Source organism: Sabethes cyaneus, chromosome 2 (assembly GCF_943734655.1).
Source record: "Sabethes cyaneus chromosome 2, idSabCyanKW18_F2, whole genome shotgun sequence".
NCBI classification, from domain to species: domain Eukaryota; kingdom Metazoa; phylum Arthropoda; class Insecta; order Diptera; family Culicidae; genus Sabethes; species Sabethes cyaneus.
The window spans coordinates 49946752-49968832 of NC_071354.1; the positions used below are offsets into that span (position 1 = coordinate 49946752).

Genomic DNA, 22081 nt, shown 5'->3' on the forward strand with positions numbered 1-22081 from the left:
CATGAACATACACTATTCGCCTGCCTCGCCGATAATGCACGCATCAGCTTTGAATTTTATCACGAACAGAACCTCAATGTGAACATCAGAATTCGTTCAAAAATTGAATATTGAACATTGAGTGTGTTCGATTTTTCGGACGTCGGAAATTATTCAAAATAATATTACCACGAAAAGGGAATAGTTTAAAGTAGTGTTAGTGGCTTTACAAGCAGCAGAAAGCGTCGATTCGCACTTTTGCGTTGCTCACGATATTCGTATATTCAGCGATGCTACGAAGCGTGAGTGTATGTTGCTCATTGTTATAGGCGAATTGAACCACTCGCGTAGCTGTTTTATCATGATAAAAACCGTTTGCCGATGCTCGACGTATCTATTCATTTTGTGAGTTTTCCAACCTCTGCTCATCACAAGTAGTTTAGCAAGCCCACCTAGCAGTTTAGCAGGCAACCACCTCAGAGAGAGTGGGGAAAGCATATAAGGCTTTCTACCACCTATGCAGTTTCCTGAAAAAGCATACGGTAGAGTGGGATACAGTAAAGCGATTGTATCATTACCTCGTCACTCCAGTGGCGACGTATGGTCTGGAGGTATCGACCATCCTCAAGAGAAATCGGAATTCCTTAAGAAGAATGGAGAATGAAATGCTGCTCACACTGAAAGACCTGAGCAAACGGCAAGAGGATACGGAGGAAAGTGCAGACGAAGGAGATTCAGGACGGAACCCTGATACAGAGAGTGACAGAGCGGAACTCGGAGTGGAAAACACAAGCAATGCGAACAGAAAATCGCAAGGCTCGATCGGATCTGACAGCCCATACATTGCACCTCGTTGGCTAAGCAACTATACAATCAACAATAAAATTAGAGTAGCGAGACTAAGACTAAGAGGACGACGGTATCCTGAAAAAGGCCCTGGAGCATAGAATACCAACACAAAAGAAAAGGGGCAGGCCGGCGCCCTCTTGCAGGAACAACATCAGACAAGATATAGAGAGGAGCGGAATTCCAATTAAGGCGTGGCATGAGCGGAAGACAGATCAAAGTACAAGACTTTGACTCAGTCACTAAACAAAAACGCACTGGAATCGGAATACGAAATGGGCGAATCAGAAGACGACGACGATAGTTCGGACAGCTCATTCCTGCCGTCACAGTTTGAAGGGTTCACCGACGAATCTGGAATCTCCGAGGAAAACTGAATAATTACATTACGCAACTACAACGAAATAAAAGCACCCACCGATTCTTTGTTTTACTTTTTGACGTAGGACTACGTCTTTGTTTACTATACTGGGACTGGGTAGCACTTTGTAAAAACGAGAAATAGAAGTGTAACGTTTGAATGAAATATTTCAAACGCTAATAGCTACTATACTACTGAACGAAACATAACAGTTAATATGTCGTTGGATAGATAAAATGTCCAACAATTTTATAGTAACATATTAATAATAATTTTTGATACGCTAAATAGTGAAAATGTGTGTAAAGTTTTAAGGTCGAATTTTCCCATACATTTCCCTTGTGATCGCCTAGCTTCACAGGCACGGACGACAATTAGATACACCAAAGGATTTGGATCCAAATGATAACCTTTGAGACCACTTTGTAAGCTACACCCCTTTCCCAATCCAATTGGCAACATCGATGGCTATTGACGGCAACACCGACCCCGAAGACAAGCGGAATCAGCGGGCAATGGCCAACGTGAATCCCACACGATGCACTTTACGTTACATTTTGCATTATCCCCATCGCAGACATGCGAAATTGTTCGATAGCTTGCTCAATCAGTGTCGGACAATCATTTAAGCAGCAGCAGCCGATATGGTTTCCTCCACCACCTACACTAGCTTACAAGTAGCAGCGGCAGTGCCAGTGACTATAAAATGGTACACTTGGTTCGCCTCCTGCTCATTTATCGCACGATCGCACTGACGGACGGTCAGTATTTATCATCGACGGCTATTGGTGGCGAAACCAACGGCATTTGGCGGCAACACCGACAGCAATTGGAGGTAAAAACGATGGCATTTTGGCGGCAACACCGGCAATTGGATGCAAATCCAAGGACTTTTGCGGCAATTAATGGCAATTCGAGGCATACCCGATGGCATTTTGGCGGCAGTTTCAATGGCAATTATCGCAAACCAACACTGAAGGCAAATGGAAACGGATCGACTGACGGGCAGCAAATTCAGCAGCAGGCCATAGTGGTCTTAAACAGTTCTCATAAGTACTATAGTAATTGAAGAGTGGAAAGATTTTTCTACACTTTCTAAATGGTTAACGTTCCATTCGGATAATTATTTGAGCAGCAGCAGCAGCCGATCTGGTTTCCCCACACCTACACTAGCTTACAAGTAGCAACGGCAGTGCCCGTGACTATAAAATAGCACACTAGGTTCGCCGTCTGCTCATTTATCGCACGATCGCACTGACAGACGGTCAGTATTTTGATAAAACTAATCCATTTCTACTTTACAGTGATTTGGTATTTCCTATCACTCCTGTATTAGCGAGCAACCATCATCCTAGAGTCTAAAGGACCGAATAACGACACCCATCTATATATTGGCAACAGTAATTATAGTACAGATTTTTAAGAAGTGCTATCAGCTCAAACATAGTTCTTTTCAGGGCCACCAAACAATTTCAAAAGGTTTTTTTCTAAACCACCATTGATTCAATGAAGAATTAAATCAGAATATTTCGCTCTTCTTTTACAAATAAACACTCAAACAATGATACTCACAGATACTCAAATATGCATATGCCATAAATGCAGTTTGCATTAGTCTTTGATCTAATGATCAGACATAAAGTTATACTTCATCGATTAAAACATGTTATCAATGTAATGAGTATTATATGACACAGTCCTACGTCACCCTTTCGTACAACCCTTAGGGCTGTATACCTTGTAGTTTTTTCTCTTGCCTGGTCAAACAGGCACTAGCTTATCAAAAGTACCAAGTATCATCACTAATCACAACTCATTTTACATTCTCATTTTCGGTTAACATGAAAATCCCAACGCGAGTCATCAAGAACATCGTTCTATCTTCTCATTTTCGAATTAACGTAAAATCCAATCCCGAGTCAACGAGAGTGTCATCAACTCAAAACCCGGCCACGACACGACACGGAGAAAGCCCGACCGTGATTCCATGATTAAGATAAGTAACCTCGTCCTATTTCCCCGCATTCTAGCCCCTGCATTTTTCATATCATCTTATAATCATGTGCTGTCATAGTCATCCCATAGATGCATAAATTTAACGCCGTAAATTGTAAAACGCTGGCCTTTGGCAGAGGGATCTCCGAATCAGCTCGAAGGGTCCGCGCAGGGTCGGATCACCGCTGTCTCCTGGCATAGGTGAGCCGACTATGCTTGGGGCTCTGCCTATGTTTTAGTGGGCGCAAGTGCCTGTCTCGTCAGATAGGTCTGATATTTGAGGTCTCTCTGATACTTTGACATCACAAAAAGGGCCCAGCGCAGAGTTTTATACGCTATTAAGCGACCAGCTGGTCAACCCAAAAAAAAGGAAAAAAAAGTTTTTGGTTCAAGATTTCGGCCTGCCCAGTTAACTTCGAGATACAAGTCTCGGATCGGTGGTACTGCTAGATAGAGTCAGATTCTTGCACTAGCCCCGTAAGTGTCCTATACTCTAACGGCAAGCTGCGCAGTCTGTCGGTATAGAAAGGTCAAGTTTTTGGAAGACATTTAAGCCCAAGGTTTTGCTTCTTTGGTTCAATTTTAAGTTTAATTCAAACTCGTTTCGAACGCAGACAAGAATACAAACTGGCTATTCTTTCGAACGAAAACAAACGAGAATAAGGGTGATAAAACAATGATGAGATATTCCGCAAATTTGACTGGACCATCTGTAAATTTGACTGGGGACCGTTTAGTGAAAATTTCGAGGATCACTCGAACTGAATCATACCTGAATAAACACTATCAATATCATAAATGAATCATATCTGAATCAGAAACAACACGTAGCACAAACCTTTGAATGTCATCGGGCAAACGAAAAATCAAGACCGGTACCACCGATAATCTTCTCTAGTATAGATTCAACAATATATTTCCGTAACCTTTGGAAGGAAACCTAAAACGAACATGAGTTTGCACTGTTTCAACCAGTCAACTAGCGTGATGTATACGATGGTTTTTATTGGCATATCGGAAAGTTCCATCCCATTTTTTTTTTTGCGTGTCGTTCTTAAGTTGCTATCATGTTTTCTTTTTACAGCTAAGCCGACCTTTCAAAGGTTTCCTATTTTTTAATAACTTAGTACATGCTGCTATGGCATTCGCCTTCAACTAATATGGGAGGGGCGTCACAACCCTGTTCTTTTCTTTTTTTTTGTATGGAAGTGATAAGTAAACTAATGGGAAATGCGAAATAAATACATCTTTACATCGTCTCCACGCCACATTGCGGGAGCGTAATCGATGGATGGTCACAACTGATTGCGTGGTTATTATATCTACGGTATTTTTGATTAAAAAAATTAACAAGCTTAAGCTAAGCTCGCGCTTCCCAGCCAGGTATATTTAAGTAGGTTCATTACTAGTAATTCTCTCAAGTTCTATGCAATGCAATGTTTTATGTGTCAAAATTGGATGGACTTACATGTTATCTTCTAATAGGGCGTTTTTGAACTCTTACAAACTCTTTCGTTCAAACATTGTCTGTGACGGTAAAATATTTTGATTTAAATAACTTCTATGTTCTTTTCTCAGTGTAATTGAAAATGAGAAATTCGTTGCCATTCTATCGTGTATGATTTTTCCTCATTCTCGCCTTCCAACGTCCTCATTTGCCAAGAAAAATAAATTGTGTACAGACTTGTTGGTTTCATGTTACTCCAGCTCATTGACATACGTTGTGTTAGGACTGATTATTACATGTCTATGTAAGTTTGGCATGGAACGATATACTATTCCAACTCCCATTATAACCTGTCTTCAATCGCAATCGAGTGAAATTAACATTATTTTGATTGTATGTTTAAAATTAGAAATTAAAATCAATAGTAGTGATGCTATTTTTACTGAACTGTGAGCGGGCAAATTAAAGCACCGTCGTCTTAGTTTCTAATTGTTCTGTTATAAAACTTAACTTAGGTTTGCTACGTCTTTGTGGTTTGCGAATCTAGTAAGTAACAAAAATTTAAAATACGTCATAAAGTGAAAATAGAACATTTTTGTCCATATCATGAACTTAAAACCGTCGCTCGTATTTATAGCTGTTGCTATTCTCGAAAAAAAAACACGTTTGGCCATTTGATTGCGCTGCTTAAAACACTACTACCGTACCATACATATAATAGTTATCACGCACTGGGTATTCACATTAAACTAGTGACAAGTTTTGAGCTTTCCTTCACTGCTCGGAATACCTTTCAACACATCTTTTCTGATCGTTAACTGTATGCTACTCAAACAATGCCGTCTAAACATACCTAATAATTCTGTATATATGCATTTACATTACGCTATTTGTAACTATCGCCCGTCTGTAACTTTTCCTTCCCGCGGTAGACTGCTCCGAGCCATGATGAAGTACTGCGATAGGGCATAACATGACAAATAACGTCATAATCGTCGACTTTCTCCTGCATGCTTTTTTTTTTTCATTTATCAACGTGTGTAATGCGCACAAACTGCTGCTGTTGCTATTATCGCCGAATGATTTTTTAGGCTTATTTTTCGATGGAAATGTTGAACAGGTGTAGTAAAACGTCAAAGCTGCATTCCTTTCAATAAAATTACTTCTTCACCTTATCTTCGCCCCGTTTTCTTCGTTTGTTTAGAAGCGCATTATTCGAGCTGTCCAAATTTTTGATGTGCATCTAGAATTGAGGAAAAAATTAAACAAACGGTTACAGTAAGTGTTACAAAGATTGGCCGGTGCGCTACCTGATCATAATCCACGCGCATATTAGCGAGTGATCGCGTCATTTCCTCCTGAACCTCTGGCCAGGTTTCCTCACCCTCCTTTAGGACACGTCCCGTGTGCAGTGGCGTCTGAGGAACTTCTGTGTAAAGCTTAAAAAAAAGAAAACAACCCCACCGTTAGCATCCCATTTTAACGCAGAAACAAGCCTCGTTGTCACTCACCCGAACCCAAGGGTTTCGCATGACCTGATCGATGGTTAGTCGTTTCTCCGGTTCAACGCTAAGCATGCCCTTGATGAGGTCTTTGGCAGCCTGGCTCACGTTCTGCCATTCCGGGTTAGGAAAATCGTACTGGCCGGTTCGGATGCGCGTTTTCATTCCGGGTGAGATCGCCAAACCGTGATTACTGTAGAAAGGAGGGAATCCACACAGCCTGCGGAGATCGAATAACTCAATCGCATTGCTAGGTAATGTCAGTGTGCGAATATTCAAGTACGTTAGCATCATGAAGTGAAATTTCTAGCGACCTCAATGGCATATCAGATTACTTGTATGTGAAATAATTTTCTCTTTAACCAAGGCCTGTAATTCGTGACTCATGCGCTTACGCCACTCTCCGTTTACGTTTGTACTTTTCTACAATTTTCGTTCGAAAATGGCAAGTACTCGTACGTCTTCTGTCAGTAAAATTATAGTCTCCACCCTGTCAAATTGTAGATCTACCGATGCTAGCCGGCAACTCTATCCTTGGCTTCCTCAGACCCCCGAAGCTACTATTACTACTATCGATTGTGGATCTCATACTTTCGTTGTATCGCCAATGAGATGCTCATCGAAGAATTACTTCCAACTGTCGATTACCTTGCGCTCTTCGGCCAACTCAGTCCGCGCTGGACGATACTTTCGGACAATAGGACCTTCCGTGAGCAAAACGATGATCACTATCTCATAGCAGTAAGTTTCGCTCCCGAGTGCCTCACAAATCGACACCAATTAGGACAATATAGCTGTATGTCTAGTGATTACCAGCAGAGGGTGCTACTGAAGAGTACTCACGGATCGATGGCACAGCATGATACTACAAGTAACATCAGTGGTTTGTCTCAGAGTACTAGCGAGTTACGGATAAGTACGGATAGGAAAGTAGGTCCACTAGACACCAAACAATGAACGGAAGCAGAAATTGGACCGTGCCAATTCCTGTTTTGTTCAATAGCAGAGAAGGGAACCTAATTACCAAGAGGTCAGGCAGCGGCGTTGGAAATGATATTTCAATGTGCTTATGAATGGTGAAGAACGTCGATCGGAGCTCAAGATCAGAAGGACAAGATAAGTTGAGGATGATAAACAATCTGTGGTCCACCGACTAGGGACGAGCTAAAGAAACCAGCGAGAGAGCTAAATAACGGCACACAGCTGGAAAGGGCGGTATTCCTGACGTGCTTTTTGAATTCGGGACCGGCTATATTATGCATTCCATCGCGTCACTGGTATAGTCCGAAGAGAAACCCTGCCTGCAACAAAAGCCTTTCACTAAAATGCAGCAGTTATCGAGGCATAAAGCTCTTCAACTCAGCATAATAAATTGATGCTACTAGAGGAATCTTTTGTTAGCAAACAACCCATCATCTAATTCTAGATTTCGAGGCAGCATACAATTTAGTGAAACGAAATGAGTTATGGCGAATGATGGTTAAACATGGTATTCCATGGAAAGGGGTTGGGCGAATACATGACATTGACATCCTTGATGGCTCCACGTCAAGCGTCAAGATGGTGAGCGGGATATTGGACACTGTTGTGACGGCAGTTGATTTGAAACAAAGTGACAGATTATGGAATCTACTGACCGATATATAATTGGACTTGGGAGGTGTTATTCGAAGTGCAATTATTTCTGAAAATTGTCGTGCAAAATAAACCGAGAATACGAACATAGTTTTATTATTTTATTAACCTTTCGTTCCTCGCGCCAACTTAGATTCATAGGCATGCTAAAACAGAACAGAATTCACTCGAATACTGACGCCACTTGGCGAAAATCTTATCAAACTTCATCCACCGATTGAAAGATCTTAGTTTGCGGATAAACCCGGCTAAAAACAGTAATTTTCTTTATTGCAAAAATCTCGAGATATACCGAGATAAACTTTACGTTCCACAGGCGTTGTACAAAATACAACAGTGAAGCAAACCGTGGCTCAATAAAAACATTATTTTGCCAAAAAAAAAACTCCAAGAGCAATTTTCCGATTTCTTTAAACTTGGCTCATTTCAAGAGTGTTAACTTTCGAACCAAACTTTTGCATGAAGACGCAAGAAAATTAACTCAGCATTTCACGAAAAATAACACGAAAATTTCGAAATAGGTTGTTCTTGTTCGCTAATTTAACTTTAGTGATAAACATTACATGTTAGCATTTTTTGTTATTCATTTACTTCAAATATTCATGTTTCCGCAGCCAAACACCGCAGAGTAAATATTTTTATTTGAAAATGTAAATAAATTTTCTTAGCTATCCAGACAAAATATTATCTGAACAAAAAAAAATAAAAAACATCTTTGTTCACCAATAACAATATATTCCCAATATCGTCGTCGTCTCAGAAGTCGCAAATCGCTTTCGACCTGGTCTAGTCATCTTGCACGTTGAGTCCCGCTGTTCTTAGTGCCGGTAGAGCTATTGAAGAGAACTATTTTCGTCGTTGTATCCGGCCCACATTAGCCTACCGACTTTCACTAGGTGTACGAGGGGAATCTCTCTAAGCAGTGCCTGTAGCTCGTTATTCATACGCCTCCACCACTTTCCACTTTTAGTTTGTACTCCGCCAAATAACGTTCGCAGCACCTTCCGATCGGCCACGGCAAGGGCCCTCCGTAAGCACCGTCACAACTTCAAGTCCATAAAGAACCACCGATCTGATAAGGGTTTTGTATACACTGAAGACTTATTTACACGGCAGACCAGCAACGTACCTCGAAGCTAACTGGGCGGTTTAACGATCCCAAATACACGAATTCATCTAAAACTGCTAGTTCGTCTAGGACCTCTACTTCTCGTTCGTCGCCGTCAACGGTTACCGCCCTAAGGAGGCATGCGTTTGTTTCCTTTGAGCTTCTTCCTTTAATGTATTTGGTGTTCTACGCCGTTTATTTTCAGCCCAATCTTCCTAGACTCCGCTTTCAGTCTGGCGTAGATAGCTTTCGCTGTCGCAAAGTTCCTGGCTGTGATATCAAAGTCATCTGCAAAGCCTAGGAGTTGTTACTAGGAGTGGTTACCTAGGAGTGGTTACCCTGGGTGAAAATCGTGCCTCTCGTCGAATCACCCTTTCAAGAGCGATGTTGACCAGTATGCAGGTTACCTTGTCTCAAAAGTTCGATCAGTCGCGTCCGTTTGTACGGAAGAGCGTGTTCATGCATTATCATTAACGATTGACTTTATCGTATGCTGCTTTGAAATCAATAAAGATGTGATGCGTGGGCACGTATCACTCCCGACATTTCTGCATGTACTATCGGATGGTTTTGGTCCGTAGTGACGCAAATCCCCATGAGGGTTGGCTAGTGATTCCCTACGAAACCTTGTGCAATCGGTGACAGCCGCCATAACAGGATCTGGGAGAGTACCTTGTAGGTGGTGTTATGCTATGTCACAATAGATTGAAACGCACAATAGAAAGCTCTGCGGTAGGCGGTCTTTACCAGCGGCTTTGTACACTCAAAATAATCTGCACGTCGCATCCACGTGAAAAATCATGTAAACTTCTGTACAGCAACTTACGTGAGCTTCATGTACTAGTTAATGGGAAAATGTATACAACTTACCGGGATCGCACGTAAACTGGTTAGTATGAGAGCGAGTTACCAACAATTCACGTGAATGTTACATGAAAAGTGTGATGGATGAGAATTACCTATGTTTTCACGTAAACTTGACGTGCTGATTTTTTTGAGTGTAGGCAGGGATGGGATGGGATAATCTCTTTAACTCAATTTTAATTCATTTGACAGTACCGTCTCAGCATAGCGAAATTTGAAAAAAATACATATGGGACATTTTTGGAACTAGTTATTATCTACCATTTTGCTGAATAAAACTAGGTTGTATTTTTTGTATTTACAATGCTATACCTGTTGGTAAATGGTTACCAAATTAACGTTCACTTGGCTACCGACGGGGTAGCAGCATTGAAAATATAAAAGATACGGCAAAATTTTATTCAGCAATATTGTAGAGAATACCTAATACTACAAATGACCCATGCATAAATTTTTCAGATTTTTCTTGGCTGAGACGTTACTGTCAAAAGAACCAAAATTGAGTCCATGTGATTGAACTATTTTTGAAGCATTTTAGCCGTACTATTCTGATTTTGTTGTTACCAGTTCTCCCTTTCGAAAGCTGTGCTACATCAAGAGAATCCATCAGGCTGCCCCGTCCAGGAACAAGGTCTCCCTGGTTACTCCACATAATGAGTATGTTCGTTGGGTTGCGACGGGGATGCATTATAATCTGTTACATCTGATTAAGCTACCGTATATCTTATCGCTTCAATACCATCTTTACAGAGAGCTTCGCTAACGTCTCATACTCCGTCGAACGTGAATCATCTCGGGTGCACTTGAGTATGATGGAGAGCTCCATACTATAAGTAACTAGGGGTATTAGGGGCATAATGAGCACCCTAACTTGTTGGCTGATTTAAGCATCCAAAATGACTGAATTTTTAAAGTGTCGTCATTGCAAAACATACATTCACTATCGATAATTAAAGGCATACTGTTAACAAATTGAAAAATAATTCACATGATAACGAAAATTGCAATTTGAATTCATGCTTCAAAAACTAAAAATTAGTCAGTGTGTGGGGCACAATGAGCACCCCCTGGGGCATAATGAGCACCCTTATAAACACATGATTGGAAGGTGTATACAACTACAACAACCACACACACACACATACACACACTCACACACATACATATACACATACATACACACATACATACACATATACTCATACACATACACACCCATACATACACAAATACAGAACATGTCAAAACGTCGAAAAAACTATCGACCGCTAGTCGCTTAAAGCCAATTCAGTCGCGAAGGTTGCCTCTGGAGCACACAAAGAATATTTCGGGTGCCGCTTAGGTTAGCTGTGTTTTGGTGTTGAAGACATAAGCTTTTCCGTTTCTCTCTGCCAGCTGGTATGCGAGGCTTCTGATTTCACGGGTAGTAATACCGTAGCATCGAACCTCCATATGCAAAATATGGTCCACCAGCTCTTGTTCTGCAGCGGGAGCGAACACAGTTTTGAAGGAATCAATTGGGCCCACCTCCTGTCCCGAGATTGCCGTTCGTATCGCGTCACATACCGAGCTAACGTCTGCCGCAGAATGCCGTAGTACTTGGCGACTTGTTTTGTGGATATTCCGTCTCGCTTTACAGTGGTCAAGGCCGCTTACAAGACCTTTTTTGACCAACTATATCTTCCGGATTCCTTTGGCATATTCATACCATCACTGTAAACATGCATTGACGCGATAAACAAAGAAACTGACAGGTTAGTTAATGCGACATAGTGCTCGTTTCACCCCACCTGAGGGTGCCCATTTCGCCCCCAGTCAAGTAGTTAAAGTAAAAATGGGTTTTTACACTAATTATAGTATAAAATCAAAACTTCAATGAAGGTGAAATTTGAGATACAATATATACATCATGTTGCAGTGTGCACTTGATAGTTTAAAATATCTAAATGGACGTAAAAGCTTATTTGGTAGTGCACCAAAATTATAACTTTTTCAGCGTCTGAGAACCAAGTTGAGTTTTTTAATATAACTCCGTGTTTTAAAAGGAGAGATCACTCATTTTTTGATCAATAGATACTGTAGTACCTACAGCAGTGTTTGGCATGCCATACGATATTACAAAATGCGTACTTTCGTAGAAAAGAGGGGTGCCCATTTCGCCCCGTGTGCTCATTATGCCCCTAATCCCCCTACTTGAATATAAGCGCTGGAGCTGGAACGGGAACTGGTTATCCTACCTTAACCCATTAAGCCCCACACTTTTCCCAGCAGGGATAGAAAGTTGAAACTTTCAGGAAAATTCTCTTTTAGGTAAACTAAGAAAAAGCCGCTGACATGTATTTTAATTTTGACCTTGTATCCCGCAACGCTACGTTGCGAAAACGCAACGCTGGGCGTTAAGGGTAGGGGCACGCTATGTCCGAAGGCACTTATTATTTAACTTACATGCACCTCAGATTTCTCTTCACAGGATGTTAGTATTAAACAAAACAATTAATTTAGAGAAGGTCTTAAAACATTCTATCTTGGGTTTCTTGAAAAATTCAATTTTCAAGGTTATTTAGGGGTCAACCCCTCTCAAATGATCATATCCGTTGTACTCGACCATCTCCGATTTCAACCAAATTTGGTATAATTGCTCATTCTGATCCCACATTAATTTTCCCAAAGTTTTGTACGGATTGATCAATCCCCCTTGCAGTGACGCTTCTCCATTTTTCTCAGATTTTCGAAAATACTAATTTTTCACTGCATGTCACTGCAAGGGGGATTGTTCAATCCATACAAAACTTTGAGAAATTAAATGTTGGGTTGGAATAGGCAATTATACCAAAATTGGTTGAAATTGGAGGTGGTCGATTACAACGGATATGATCTCTTGAGGGGATGACCCCTAAATAACCTTGAAAATTGAATTTTTCAAAAAACCCAAGCTAGAATATTTTAAGACCTTCTCTAAATTAATTGTTATGATTAATACTAACATCCTGTGAAGAGAAATCTGAGGTGCATGTAATTTAAATAATAAGTACCTTCGGACATAGTGTGAGGGGGACCCGGGGCAAGATGAGCACCCGGGGCAAGATGGGCACCCCTCCATTCCACAGCTACAAAACAGCTTTTGGTTATAAAACTCCCACAAACTATTAAATTGTGTCGAAAGGAAGTAATGTTTTAGCGCTGAACATAAAATATCACGCGCTTGTTGGAAAAATTCCATGAAATAAAATATCGTTCTGACAGCCTTGATTTCTTATAACATTTTGCCATCAGCAAAATAGCAAAATAGCAAAATCTGTTGTTTTGTCACAGCTCTAATTATGTTACATGTAACATCTGACCTTTGAGCAAAAACAGTTCGATTAGATTTTTTTCCAATCTTTCTTTGTTTCTCAGAGTCCAAATTGATATCTTCAAACGGGCCTTCTCTAGAAACGAATGAAAGTGCGTTGCGTTTTCGCAACGCTGGGAGGAAATGGGTTAAAGTAAAGTATACTTCCGTAGGAAAACGCATAATGCGTGGAACAATTTCTTTGCTTTCTTTATTTGCTCGGCGGTATTTTTTGCGAGCCCTAAATAGTGCAACTTAGTGGTTAATCAGTACTTGCTTTCTATTGATTGGAGGGCTTTACTTGAGTATAACGATGTTGGTGAGATGGCATCGAATGTGTGAGCTGTTCGCCAACTTTTTCTCATCTGTGTTCGTCAATGAAACAGCGTCTGATCTAGGGGTGTCGGTATTGGACACTTTTGGTGAAAACCGGTATTTCGGTATTGGCTCACAAAATACTGGTAATACCGGTAAAATACCGGTATTGACAAAATTTTCCGAGTGAAAGAAAATGTTGGTACTTTCCAGTATAAACCTTTATTTTTGGAAGGTAAATTTAAAAATTTCTGCTTAGCAAAGCAGAATTTCATCAGACATAACTTGCCTAATGATCTAATGATCTATGTTGCATTCACTGATGGTAGAATGAGTGCATTTGGTTCCTACCAAGTTCTTAAATTTTTCCATCATCAACAAACCTAATCAATCCCATTAGTCGCAGTTGCAATTAACCACTTTAAGATTTTGTCAGTTTGACTAATCAATGTAGCTCTTGAAGTCTTCCAAATTTGTTAAAGTCTATACTTACAAATTCTTTGACGTCAAAATTGCTCAAGAAAGCGATTCCGAAAATTTCAATTTCAAGTTGTTCCAACAAGAATTGAACATCGCGCTGGAAGGTGTTATGTACGCGGGTTTTAACATGCGGGGCACGACCTTCAATACATCTAGCCAATTCATCTGTTGACGATGTAGACAATATCGGAAGGACATTCCAGGCGGTTGCTGAGCAGTATCAGTAACAAACAGAAACGTGTAGCATTTAAGGTTGGATTAGTGTGAATACGTCTAAAATGAAGTATCTGTTAGCAGGAAGAATCGAGCGTGATCGTGCTCACATAGGCAATAGTGGTAGTCGACGGAGATGAGTTCGAGATGGTGGACGAATTTGTATACCTTGAGTCGTTGATGACGTCGGATAACAACGGCTAACGGATAACATACGCAGACGTATTCTTACATTCTTATGCATCTTGAACACGACTAATGTACACGCGCTAATAAGACCGGTAGTCCTTTACGGGCACGAAACGTGAACAGTGCTCGACGGTGACTTGAAAGTCTTAGGACCATTTTTGGCGGTGAATATGAAAACGGTGTATGAAGGAGAAGGATGAATCACGAGCTCTTCGGCGAACCCAGGATCCAGAAAGTTGCTAAAGCTAGAAGGTTACAAAGGTGGACATGTTGTGGGAATGCCGGCCAACAAGTCCGCAAAAATGGCGTTTGCCTCGAATTCGCCTGGCACCATATGTAAATATGCGTAGCCTGCCCGATGGTTAGACCAAGTGAAGCAAGACCTGGAAAGTGTGGGGCATTCGAGAAATTGGAGACGGACAGCCAACCACCGAGTTTGTTGACAAACCATTGTTATGCAGGTGAAATCATAAAGGACTTCGCACCAGGAAAAGTAAGTAACATGACTTGAATTACTACCTACGTGCAACGTCTGCCTAATACGGCCTGATTAGCAACGTTCCAGAGCTACTTAAACAAGTCCAAAACATACGCCAAAGTCCAAAGTCCAAAAGTATCAATTATTTGATTGATTCAAACTCTTCATCGCTAGTTACATTTAAATCAATGTTTTGAATAGTTCTTTCACATTAAGAACCGTCTTCAGCATTAATAGTACGCTATTTTTGACGAATTTTCGAATCTTATTATTTTCTGATATTACATCAGATATTTTTTATTCGAAGTTTTGAAGAAATCCCAAGAGAAGAAAAATACCGAAAATACCGGTTTTCTGCCTTTTCAAAACCGGTATTTCGGTATCCAAAAATTGGCCGGTATTACCGGTTTCGGTACTACCGGTACTACCGGTTAGACAGCCCTAGTCTGATCAGGATGCACAAACCGCTGCTTCATACGTTCCAGCTGATTTGGTCAACTTGTGTGTGTTTGAATTTACTGCTGACATGATAATAACCACTGCAACAAAACTGAAGCGTTCCTTCTCTGCGGTGCCTGATGGCATCCCAGCTGTAGTTTAGCTGTAGTTCGAACAAGCTAAATTCCCGAATATTTGGAAGGAGTAGTTTATGTTTCCAGTGTATAAAACAGGCGACCGCCGGAACGTTAGAAACTATCGCGGAATTACTAATTTGTCTGTCGCGTCAAAATTGTTCGAAACAATTGTTATCAGAATGATGTTGTCTCGTACAAAAAACTACATATCTTCAGCTCAGCATGGCTTCATGCCTGATCGTTCCGTTTGTACGAATTTAATGGAGTTTACCTCTACCTGTATTTCGCAAATAGAGAATAAGAAGCAAGTGGACGCAATCTACACGGACTTGAAGGCAGTTTTTGATCGGATCGACCATTCAATATTATTGCGTAAACTTTTTCGACTCGGTGCATCCCAACAACTAGTGCAATGGCTCAGCTCGTACTTGCGTGACAGGGTATTGCGCGTGAAGCTTGGCACGTGTATTTCTGCGCAATTTACTAATATCTCGGGTGTTCCGCAAGGTAGTAACATTGGAACACTACTTTTTTCACTGTTTTTCAACGACGTCACGTTGCTATTGGACATCGGATGCAGACTTGCGTACGCTGATGACTTGAAATTGTTTCTACCTATTGGAAAAACTGATGATTGTCGCCGCCTGCAAGAACTACTCGATACATTTGTTGATTGGTGTAAACGAAACTGGCTCACACTAAGTGTGGCAAAATGTGAGGTGATAAGTTTTTACCGTATTAAAAGTCCGATTCTATTCAACTTTCAGATTGAGGGGTCTGAGCTGCGCAGAGTAGACCACATTAGCGACCGTGGTGTGTTACTTGATACTAAGCTAACATTCGACCTACACCGTGAATCGATTATTTCGAAGGCAATGCGTCAACTGGGATTCATTTCTAAAACTGGACGAAATTTCAATGATCCGCATTGCCTCAAATCCTTGTATTGTGCTCTGGTTCGGCCACTGCTTGAAGCCTGTAGTATTGTATGGTGTCCTCAGCAGTTAACATGGAACTTGCGCATCGAACGAGCACAAAGGAAATTCATTCGGCTTGCCCTACGACTTTTTTTTAAATTTCACAGCCATCAGCTTAGAGCAGGACCCGACATCACTTCCAATTGCAAAGTGGCACTCGAAAATGAAGCAATGAAGTTTCGGTTTCAACTGAAGCAACACCGCTTCGCTTCAAAGCTGGCTTTAATCTGCGTCAGTAAAAGAGGTCTCACGTCAGCATGACGATTGGTTTTAAAGTTTTCACTTTCATATAAAACATTCAGTAGAAGGTCAGGAACTTGAATTGAATTTGAGTAACATTTCCTACAATATAACGCATGTAATATTTAACTTAGTCAACATCGACAAATCGTGTTCGTGCCTGGCTTTCAGTTGTCGTCACTTGAAACAGTCACCAACTTCAGCTGGCGCTTGCTTGAAACATTCTCATTCAACAAATGAGACCAGTCTCTTTTTGTATGCTGCGAAGGTAAGAGAAAGTCAGCGTCTTTTATTTGTTTCGACTATGCCAGGAGCCAGTGTTTCGACCCTGGCCGCGTCTCGAAGAGGCTCGATCCTATGGACTTTTACAGCCTCTCCCAGCCGAGATTCGAACACACAACGTACTTCGATGCGAACTAAGAGGCAATATTTTAACATTTGTCTGCTTTTGTTTCAATTCGATTTTTTGTCAAATGAAGTACACTCAATTTCAACCTAAATAGCTTTTAACTGAAAATAATTTCCCATTTCTTGAATAAACTGCTTAAGGTTAGGCTATTTCCGATTTTTTTTTGTAAAGCCCCCCCACAATTTTTAAAAAATAAACACGTCCCGATACGAATGCATAATTTTCGTTATGACCTGTTTAATGTAATACTCACAGAATGTACATAATCACACCCAGCGACCAGATATCACAGCTCTTGTCGTACTTCTCCGGACCGAGCACCTCCGGGGCGACGTAGTACGGTGTGTAGCAGGGCGTCTGCAGCGTGTCCTTGACGAACGTTTCCTTCGAGAAGCCAAAATCGGTCAGTTTCAGGAGTGCGTTCGGGTGGGGCGAAGCGTACAGCAAGTTCTCCGGCTTAAGGTCCCGGTGTGCGATATTGGAATCGTGCAAGTACTTGACAGCGACACAAATTTCATGCATGATCTGAGCGGCCTCTGTGTTTCACTCGTAAAAGGGAAGAGAGAGAAGGGACCGGTAACAGAGGGATGGGAAAGGTTCAAAGGAAGGACATTTAGATAAGACGGTTCGGGGCGCAAATGTAGTGTAGTGAGAAGAAAAACGAGAAAAAGTAAAAGAAAAACACCTATGAGAAGATGTAGGGTAAATATTCCCGAGAGGTAATAATTTAGGAATGTGTAAACTACATATAGGTTATCGTTGCGATAGGAGTTAAAATATCGTGGAAGGTAGGGTGTTACAGATAAACTAGTTTGGTTTGGCCTGCGTGAGCCGTCTGTCGACAATCTACATTCCAGAATGGTACTTTGTTAGCAACGCCAACATGGTTCATTCAAATGTAGGTTAAAATGTAAACAAACGACCACGTTAAATGCTTTGCTCTGCCTTTAAAACTTTCTATGCCCTATACATGGTAGGTACCATTTTCGCTCGGCAAACGAAAAGGAATTTGTGTTAAACCGAATAGCCGTAAGAAAATCTTACATAAATTAATTAGTAGTTGAGTTTACCTCTTTCAGTGAATGGACCATCCTGTCGTTCTTGAATACGCTGGAAAAGTTCACCTCCTTCCATGCTGAAAGAAAAATATAAAATGAAAATGGGTTTTCAAGTCTTTGCATCCAATTTGAACAGCAAGTATTCATTCATCGGATAAAGCGGAAATCAAACTGCTAACTATTATTTGGGTGGATTTCATAACATTTCATAAATCATCGTCTTGCCTATCTTTTCAACGTTGCGAAATGGTGCATGCAAGGACGATGCTGCCGTTTTTGCCTTGTATCTAGTAATCTAAAAACTGGCTTTAACCGGTTATAGAAAATTCCCATTTCCAGACAAAAAAGTAATCATGCGTATCTAACGTTTCGTTAGTTGAATATGTTATTACCATTCCATGACGACCAGCAGACATCGGTTTCCACTGTAGCTATTCTCGTAGACATCGATGATGTTTACAATATTGCGGCAACCGCTTGCCCTCCAGTGTAGCTCCACCTCACGCCGGGCCTTAGCATTATCGTGCAGCACCTGTGTAACAAACAAAAAAAAACAAGAAGCAATTAAATATCATGAGATTTGCCGGCTGCCGTGATTTTATGAACAGCTAGGCAGCTGTATTCGTGAGATTTATCTCAGTCACTAACTGGACTCACTGGATTGTGAGGAATAGTGTCGAAATAATGAGACAAAACTTCACCATCGTCAATCTCAATGGAACGTGTTGTCGAATCGAATTTTCTGTACTTTACACATACTTAAGCAAAGGCCGATAATATCTGTTACACTCGTTAATTGCAGTTTTAAAATGTGTGGGTTTAAAAATTGCGTACGCCATTAATTCATTATAATACTTATGAAGCAATTAGCATTCGAACGAGTGTCTAACGCCCTACACAAACAGTTGAACTGCACTACAAGGTAAAATGGTAACTTTTTCCTATGTGACACTTCGGATAGCCTTAAGCAGTGGATTTTACCCCGCACACCCCATTTCATAAAGCAATTTAAACACGATATAATTCAGATCATTACGGTCACATACTGCAATCTGCTTAACGTATAGGCTATCTGCGACACGCGTCAACAACCGTAATGCGTCTAACATTGCCCGCGGGGGGGATGAAGAAAACATTTGCGGTTCGGTTGATTTGCAATTCAATTTCGAACTGCATAATATGGAACAAAAGTACCTACATTACATGTCATCGACGCAATATTCCCCGGTCGCCACACAGGTAGCCTCTAGTCTGCTACAAATACGACTGAAGGCGACAAAATAATTGACATTTAATTATGTTGATTGTGTTTGCATTTGCGGACTGTATTTGGAAATCATTTCGGTCAAGCTACAAAGTCGTAAGGCGCAAACAGTTAGAGTAAATAGTGTCCGAATTAAAATATTTTTAAAATATCCTTTACTATGTATAGTAGAGCTTTAAACAAAGCAAATTTTTTCAACATTACCCTGCTAGAAACAGTGAATGTGAATCGATGCACTACCATTTTCGTTTGTTTATTTTATTTTGCCAACAAACTAACCGGTGACTAAGCGCTAGCCTTGCCTCGTGCGCTGCCCTCAAACACCCGGATTACTTTACGCGAATTCCGATGGTTGGTTAGTCATTAGCAGCCTACGATAAATAAACGCCACTTACCTTAAGCGCGTACTTGCTGCCCGTTTTCTTGCTGGTGCATTGCACTACTTTGCCGTTGATGCCAAGCCCCAGGACCGTGTTGGAAATTTCGTAATCCTCTGTGATCGGAGTAGACTTCGGCTGACGACCGTTCGGTCCACCTCCTCCCTGGGGTAGATGTTGCTGGGTCTGCATCGGAATCGGTTTGATTTCTGGCATCTTGTACATGGCTAACTTTCGCTTGCGACTTTCGCCACCACCGCAGCCTTTGTTGACGTTGCCGCTGCCGCTGCTGCTACTGTTCTCACTGACGTTGCAACTGCTATCGTCCTCTACTTTTTGATCCGTTTTGTCGGCTTTTGATCGTTCTGTACACTGCGAGAACCTTTGCCTGTTTGGGGTAAACCCGAAAATGATAAAATTTTTAGCAGTAGTTGTCCGCAGTCATTGTTGTTTTCTGTCTGAGCTCAGTTGAGAGTGAAAGGCAAGTAGATAGGCGAGCACATAAACGCGTGACAGAGTTTTTATCGCTTGTGTTTAAACAAAACTGCCGTCATAACTCTCACACGAATCTTGACTCCAGGGAAGGAAGTTATATAACAGCAAGCCTACGACCCACACATCGTATTGGGGACGTGTGTGTCATTCGAAATTTCCTGTCTGCAGCAACAAGACTGCATTTACACTAATTGCCTCAACTGTCCTCTATAAAACTCATGGCATTATTGTTTCACCAGTCACGGCCCTCGTTATGCTTCAGGCATTCAGTAATGCATGTAGTAGATTATTTACTAGTACAACTGTTTTCTATGCTATCTTATTTCAGACATTAACTTTTCTTTTGCTCTCTGCTCTCAAAGGAAAACATTATACAGTAAATTGTGTCATACACGCAAATACACTGTAATATAACGTCACACGTGCGACGGAGCATGAATATGGAAAGATAAACAATTTATGCAATCTATAGCTGGTATTACATGTTTATATAGTTTACTTTTATCTGCAACACAATTAAAAATGACGTCACAGATTTTATGTGGAATCTATATACTAATCCTAAACTGACGATAATGTTAGTCCAAACTTTTCTGCAAAAATTAGCAGTATTTTGTGCCTCAGCTCAACATATATTTTGGATCAATCACAATCTCAAGAAGCAAGGTCTCTTTTTCGGTAAACAACTAAGCTGCAGGAACCGTTTGGTCTCGAACCAAACAGAGCACGGAACACGAACACAACTAAAACAAACGATTCACAGCAAATTCAATTTGTATATCGTGATTATGCTTGGCTAGCAGACCCGAGCAGAGCAGTGAGCAAATTGATTATGATCTTTTGTCGGGTCTCGGGGGCGCAGACAGAACAGAATGCTTTCGCAGTGCTTTTATCTTTTTTTTTGTTTTATCCGATTAACCAAAGCAGTAATCCATCTCACCTAGTGGTAACCGTAAACGCAATAACAATAACGCACTTGCATTTATGTAATGATTTTACAATATTTTCGATTAACTTTTGCCGTAAGTGATTTTGTAGCAAGTGGCAATTTCGTCATCGATCACGTCGTCGTCACTTTACACTCGGTCAGAATCCTGCACTTTTGAGCTGTATAAATTCCTTGCCAGTTTTCTGGACAGTACACGAAAACTTAACAACACGAATAAAACGCTGCAGTTAAAACATATGTTACCCGAATAAAACTATACGTAAAGAGCAGAGCAAACGAATTACGATTGAATATTCAACGCGTATACGGAATATGGGAATTTTTCACAAACAGCTACTACACGCATGCACACGCACCAACCGAGAGAGTTCCGAACCATCAAAGCGACCGACGATACGAAGACGAAGACTGACGGATCGCTCAGGTCAGATGACATTTCTGAACGCAAAGTTTAAAAGGACGAACGAAAAAGCGAAAACCGCGAGAAAGAAAAGCGAAATAAAAACCCTATATGCACGCTTATTTCTGCCTGACTGAATCGATTAAATTAATAATCACTGATTTTCAGCATTTTCATCAAAGAGGCCAATTCTGGCTTTAGTTTTCAAAAGGTCGCATAATCAACCCTTTTACATGCATTTTGCGACCTTTTGAAAACTAAAGCCAGAATTGAAATATCTACCAGAGACGGTAATGTTTAAAAGTGTCTTGGATTCCCTGTGATTCCGAATTAAATTTTTCCTACTGTTTTACCTGACTCACTGTGAATATACGTGTTATTGAAAAAAGACGCAACCATATACATTTTATTCGTTTATAACGCATATGCAGCTAATATCATATAACAAACGATTTTTTATATGTTGTGCTTTTGTTATTGCATTTAACTTGCAAAACAAAAAGTTGCATAAATAACAATTCAGTTCTACAATACAATTATTATTGCGTACTACTGGCACTTGAAATATAACGTTTAAGTATACGTTATATTTAG

General features: G+C 40.7%; 1 protein-coding gene across 1 annotated transcript; it reads right to left on the bottom strand.

Annotated features, from left to right (window-relative positions):
- Positions 1-4079: 4079 nt before the first annotated feature.
- On the bottom strand, positions 4080-21471 carry LOC128733766 (MAP kinase-activated protein kinase 2). Its single transcript, XM_053827544.1, has 8 exons — positions 21079-21471; positions 19662-20031; positions 18395-18534; positions 18015-18079; positions 17198-17480; positions 6140-6350; positions 5939-6067; positions 4080-5871 (listed from the first exon to the last, which is right to left on the bottom strand). The coding sequence occupies exons 2-8, from the start codon at positions 19866-19868 to the stop codon at positions 5788-5790; spliced, it is 1119 nt and encodes a 372-aa protein (XP_053683519.1). The 5' UTR covers positions 19869-20031; positions 21079-21471; the 3' UTR covers positions 4080-5787.
- Positions 21472-22081: the final 610 nt, after the last annotated feature.

Excerpts from the sequence above, each read along its gene's own strand:
- LOC128733766 (XM_053827544.1), bottom strand. The coding sequence starts at position 19,868 with ATGTACAAGATGCCAGAAATCAAACCGATTCCGATGCAGACCCAGCAA. Across the intron at positions 6,351-17,197 it reads GGTGTGATTATGTACATTCT|GCTGTGTGGATTCCCTCCTT; the intron begins GTGAGTATTACA and ends CGATCTCCGCAG. Across the intron at positions 5,872-5,938 it reads TGCGCGTGGATTATGATCAG|ATGCACATCAAAAATTTGGA; the intron begins GTAGCGCACCGG and ends CCTCAATTCTAG.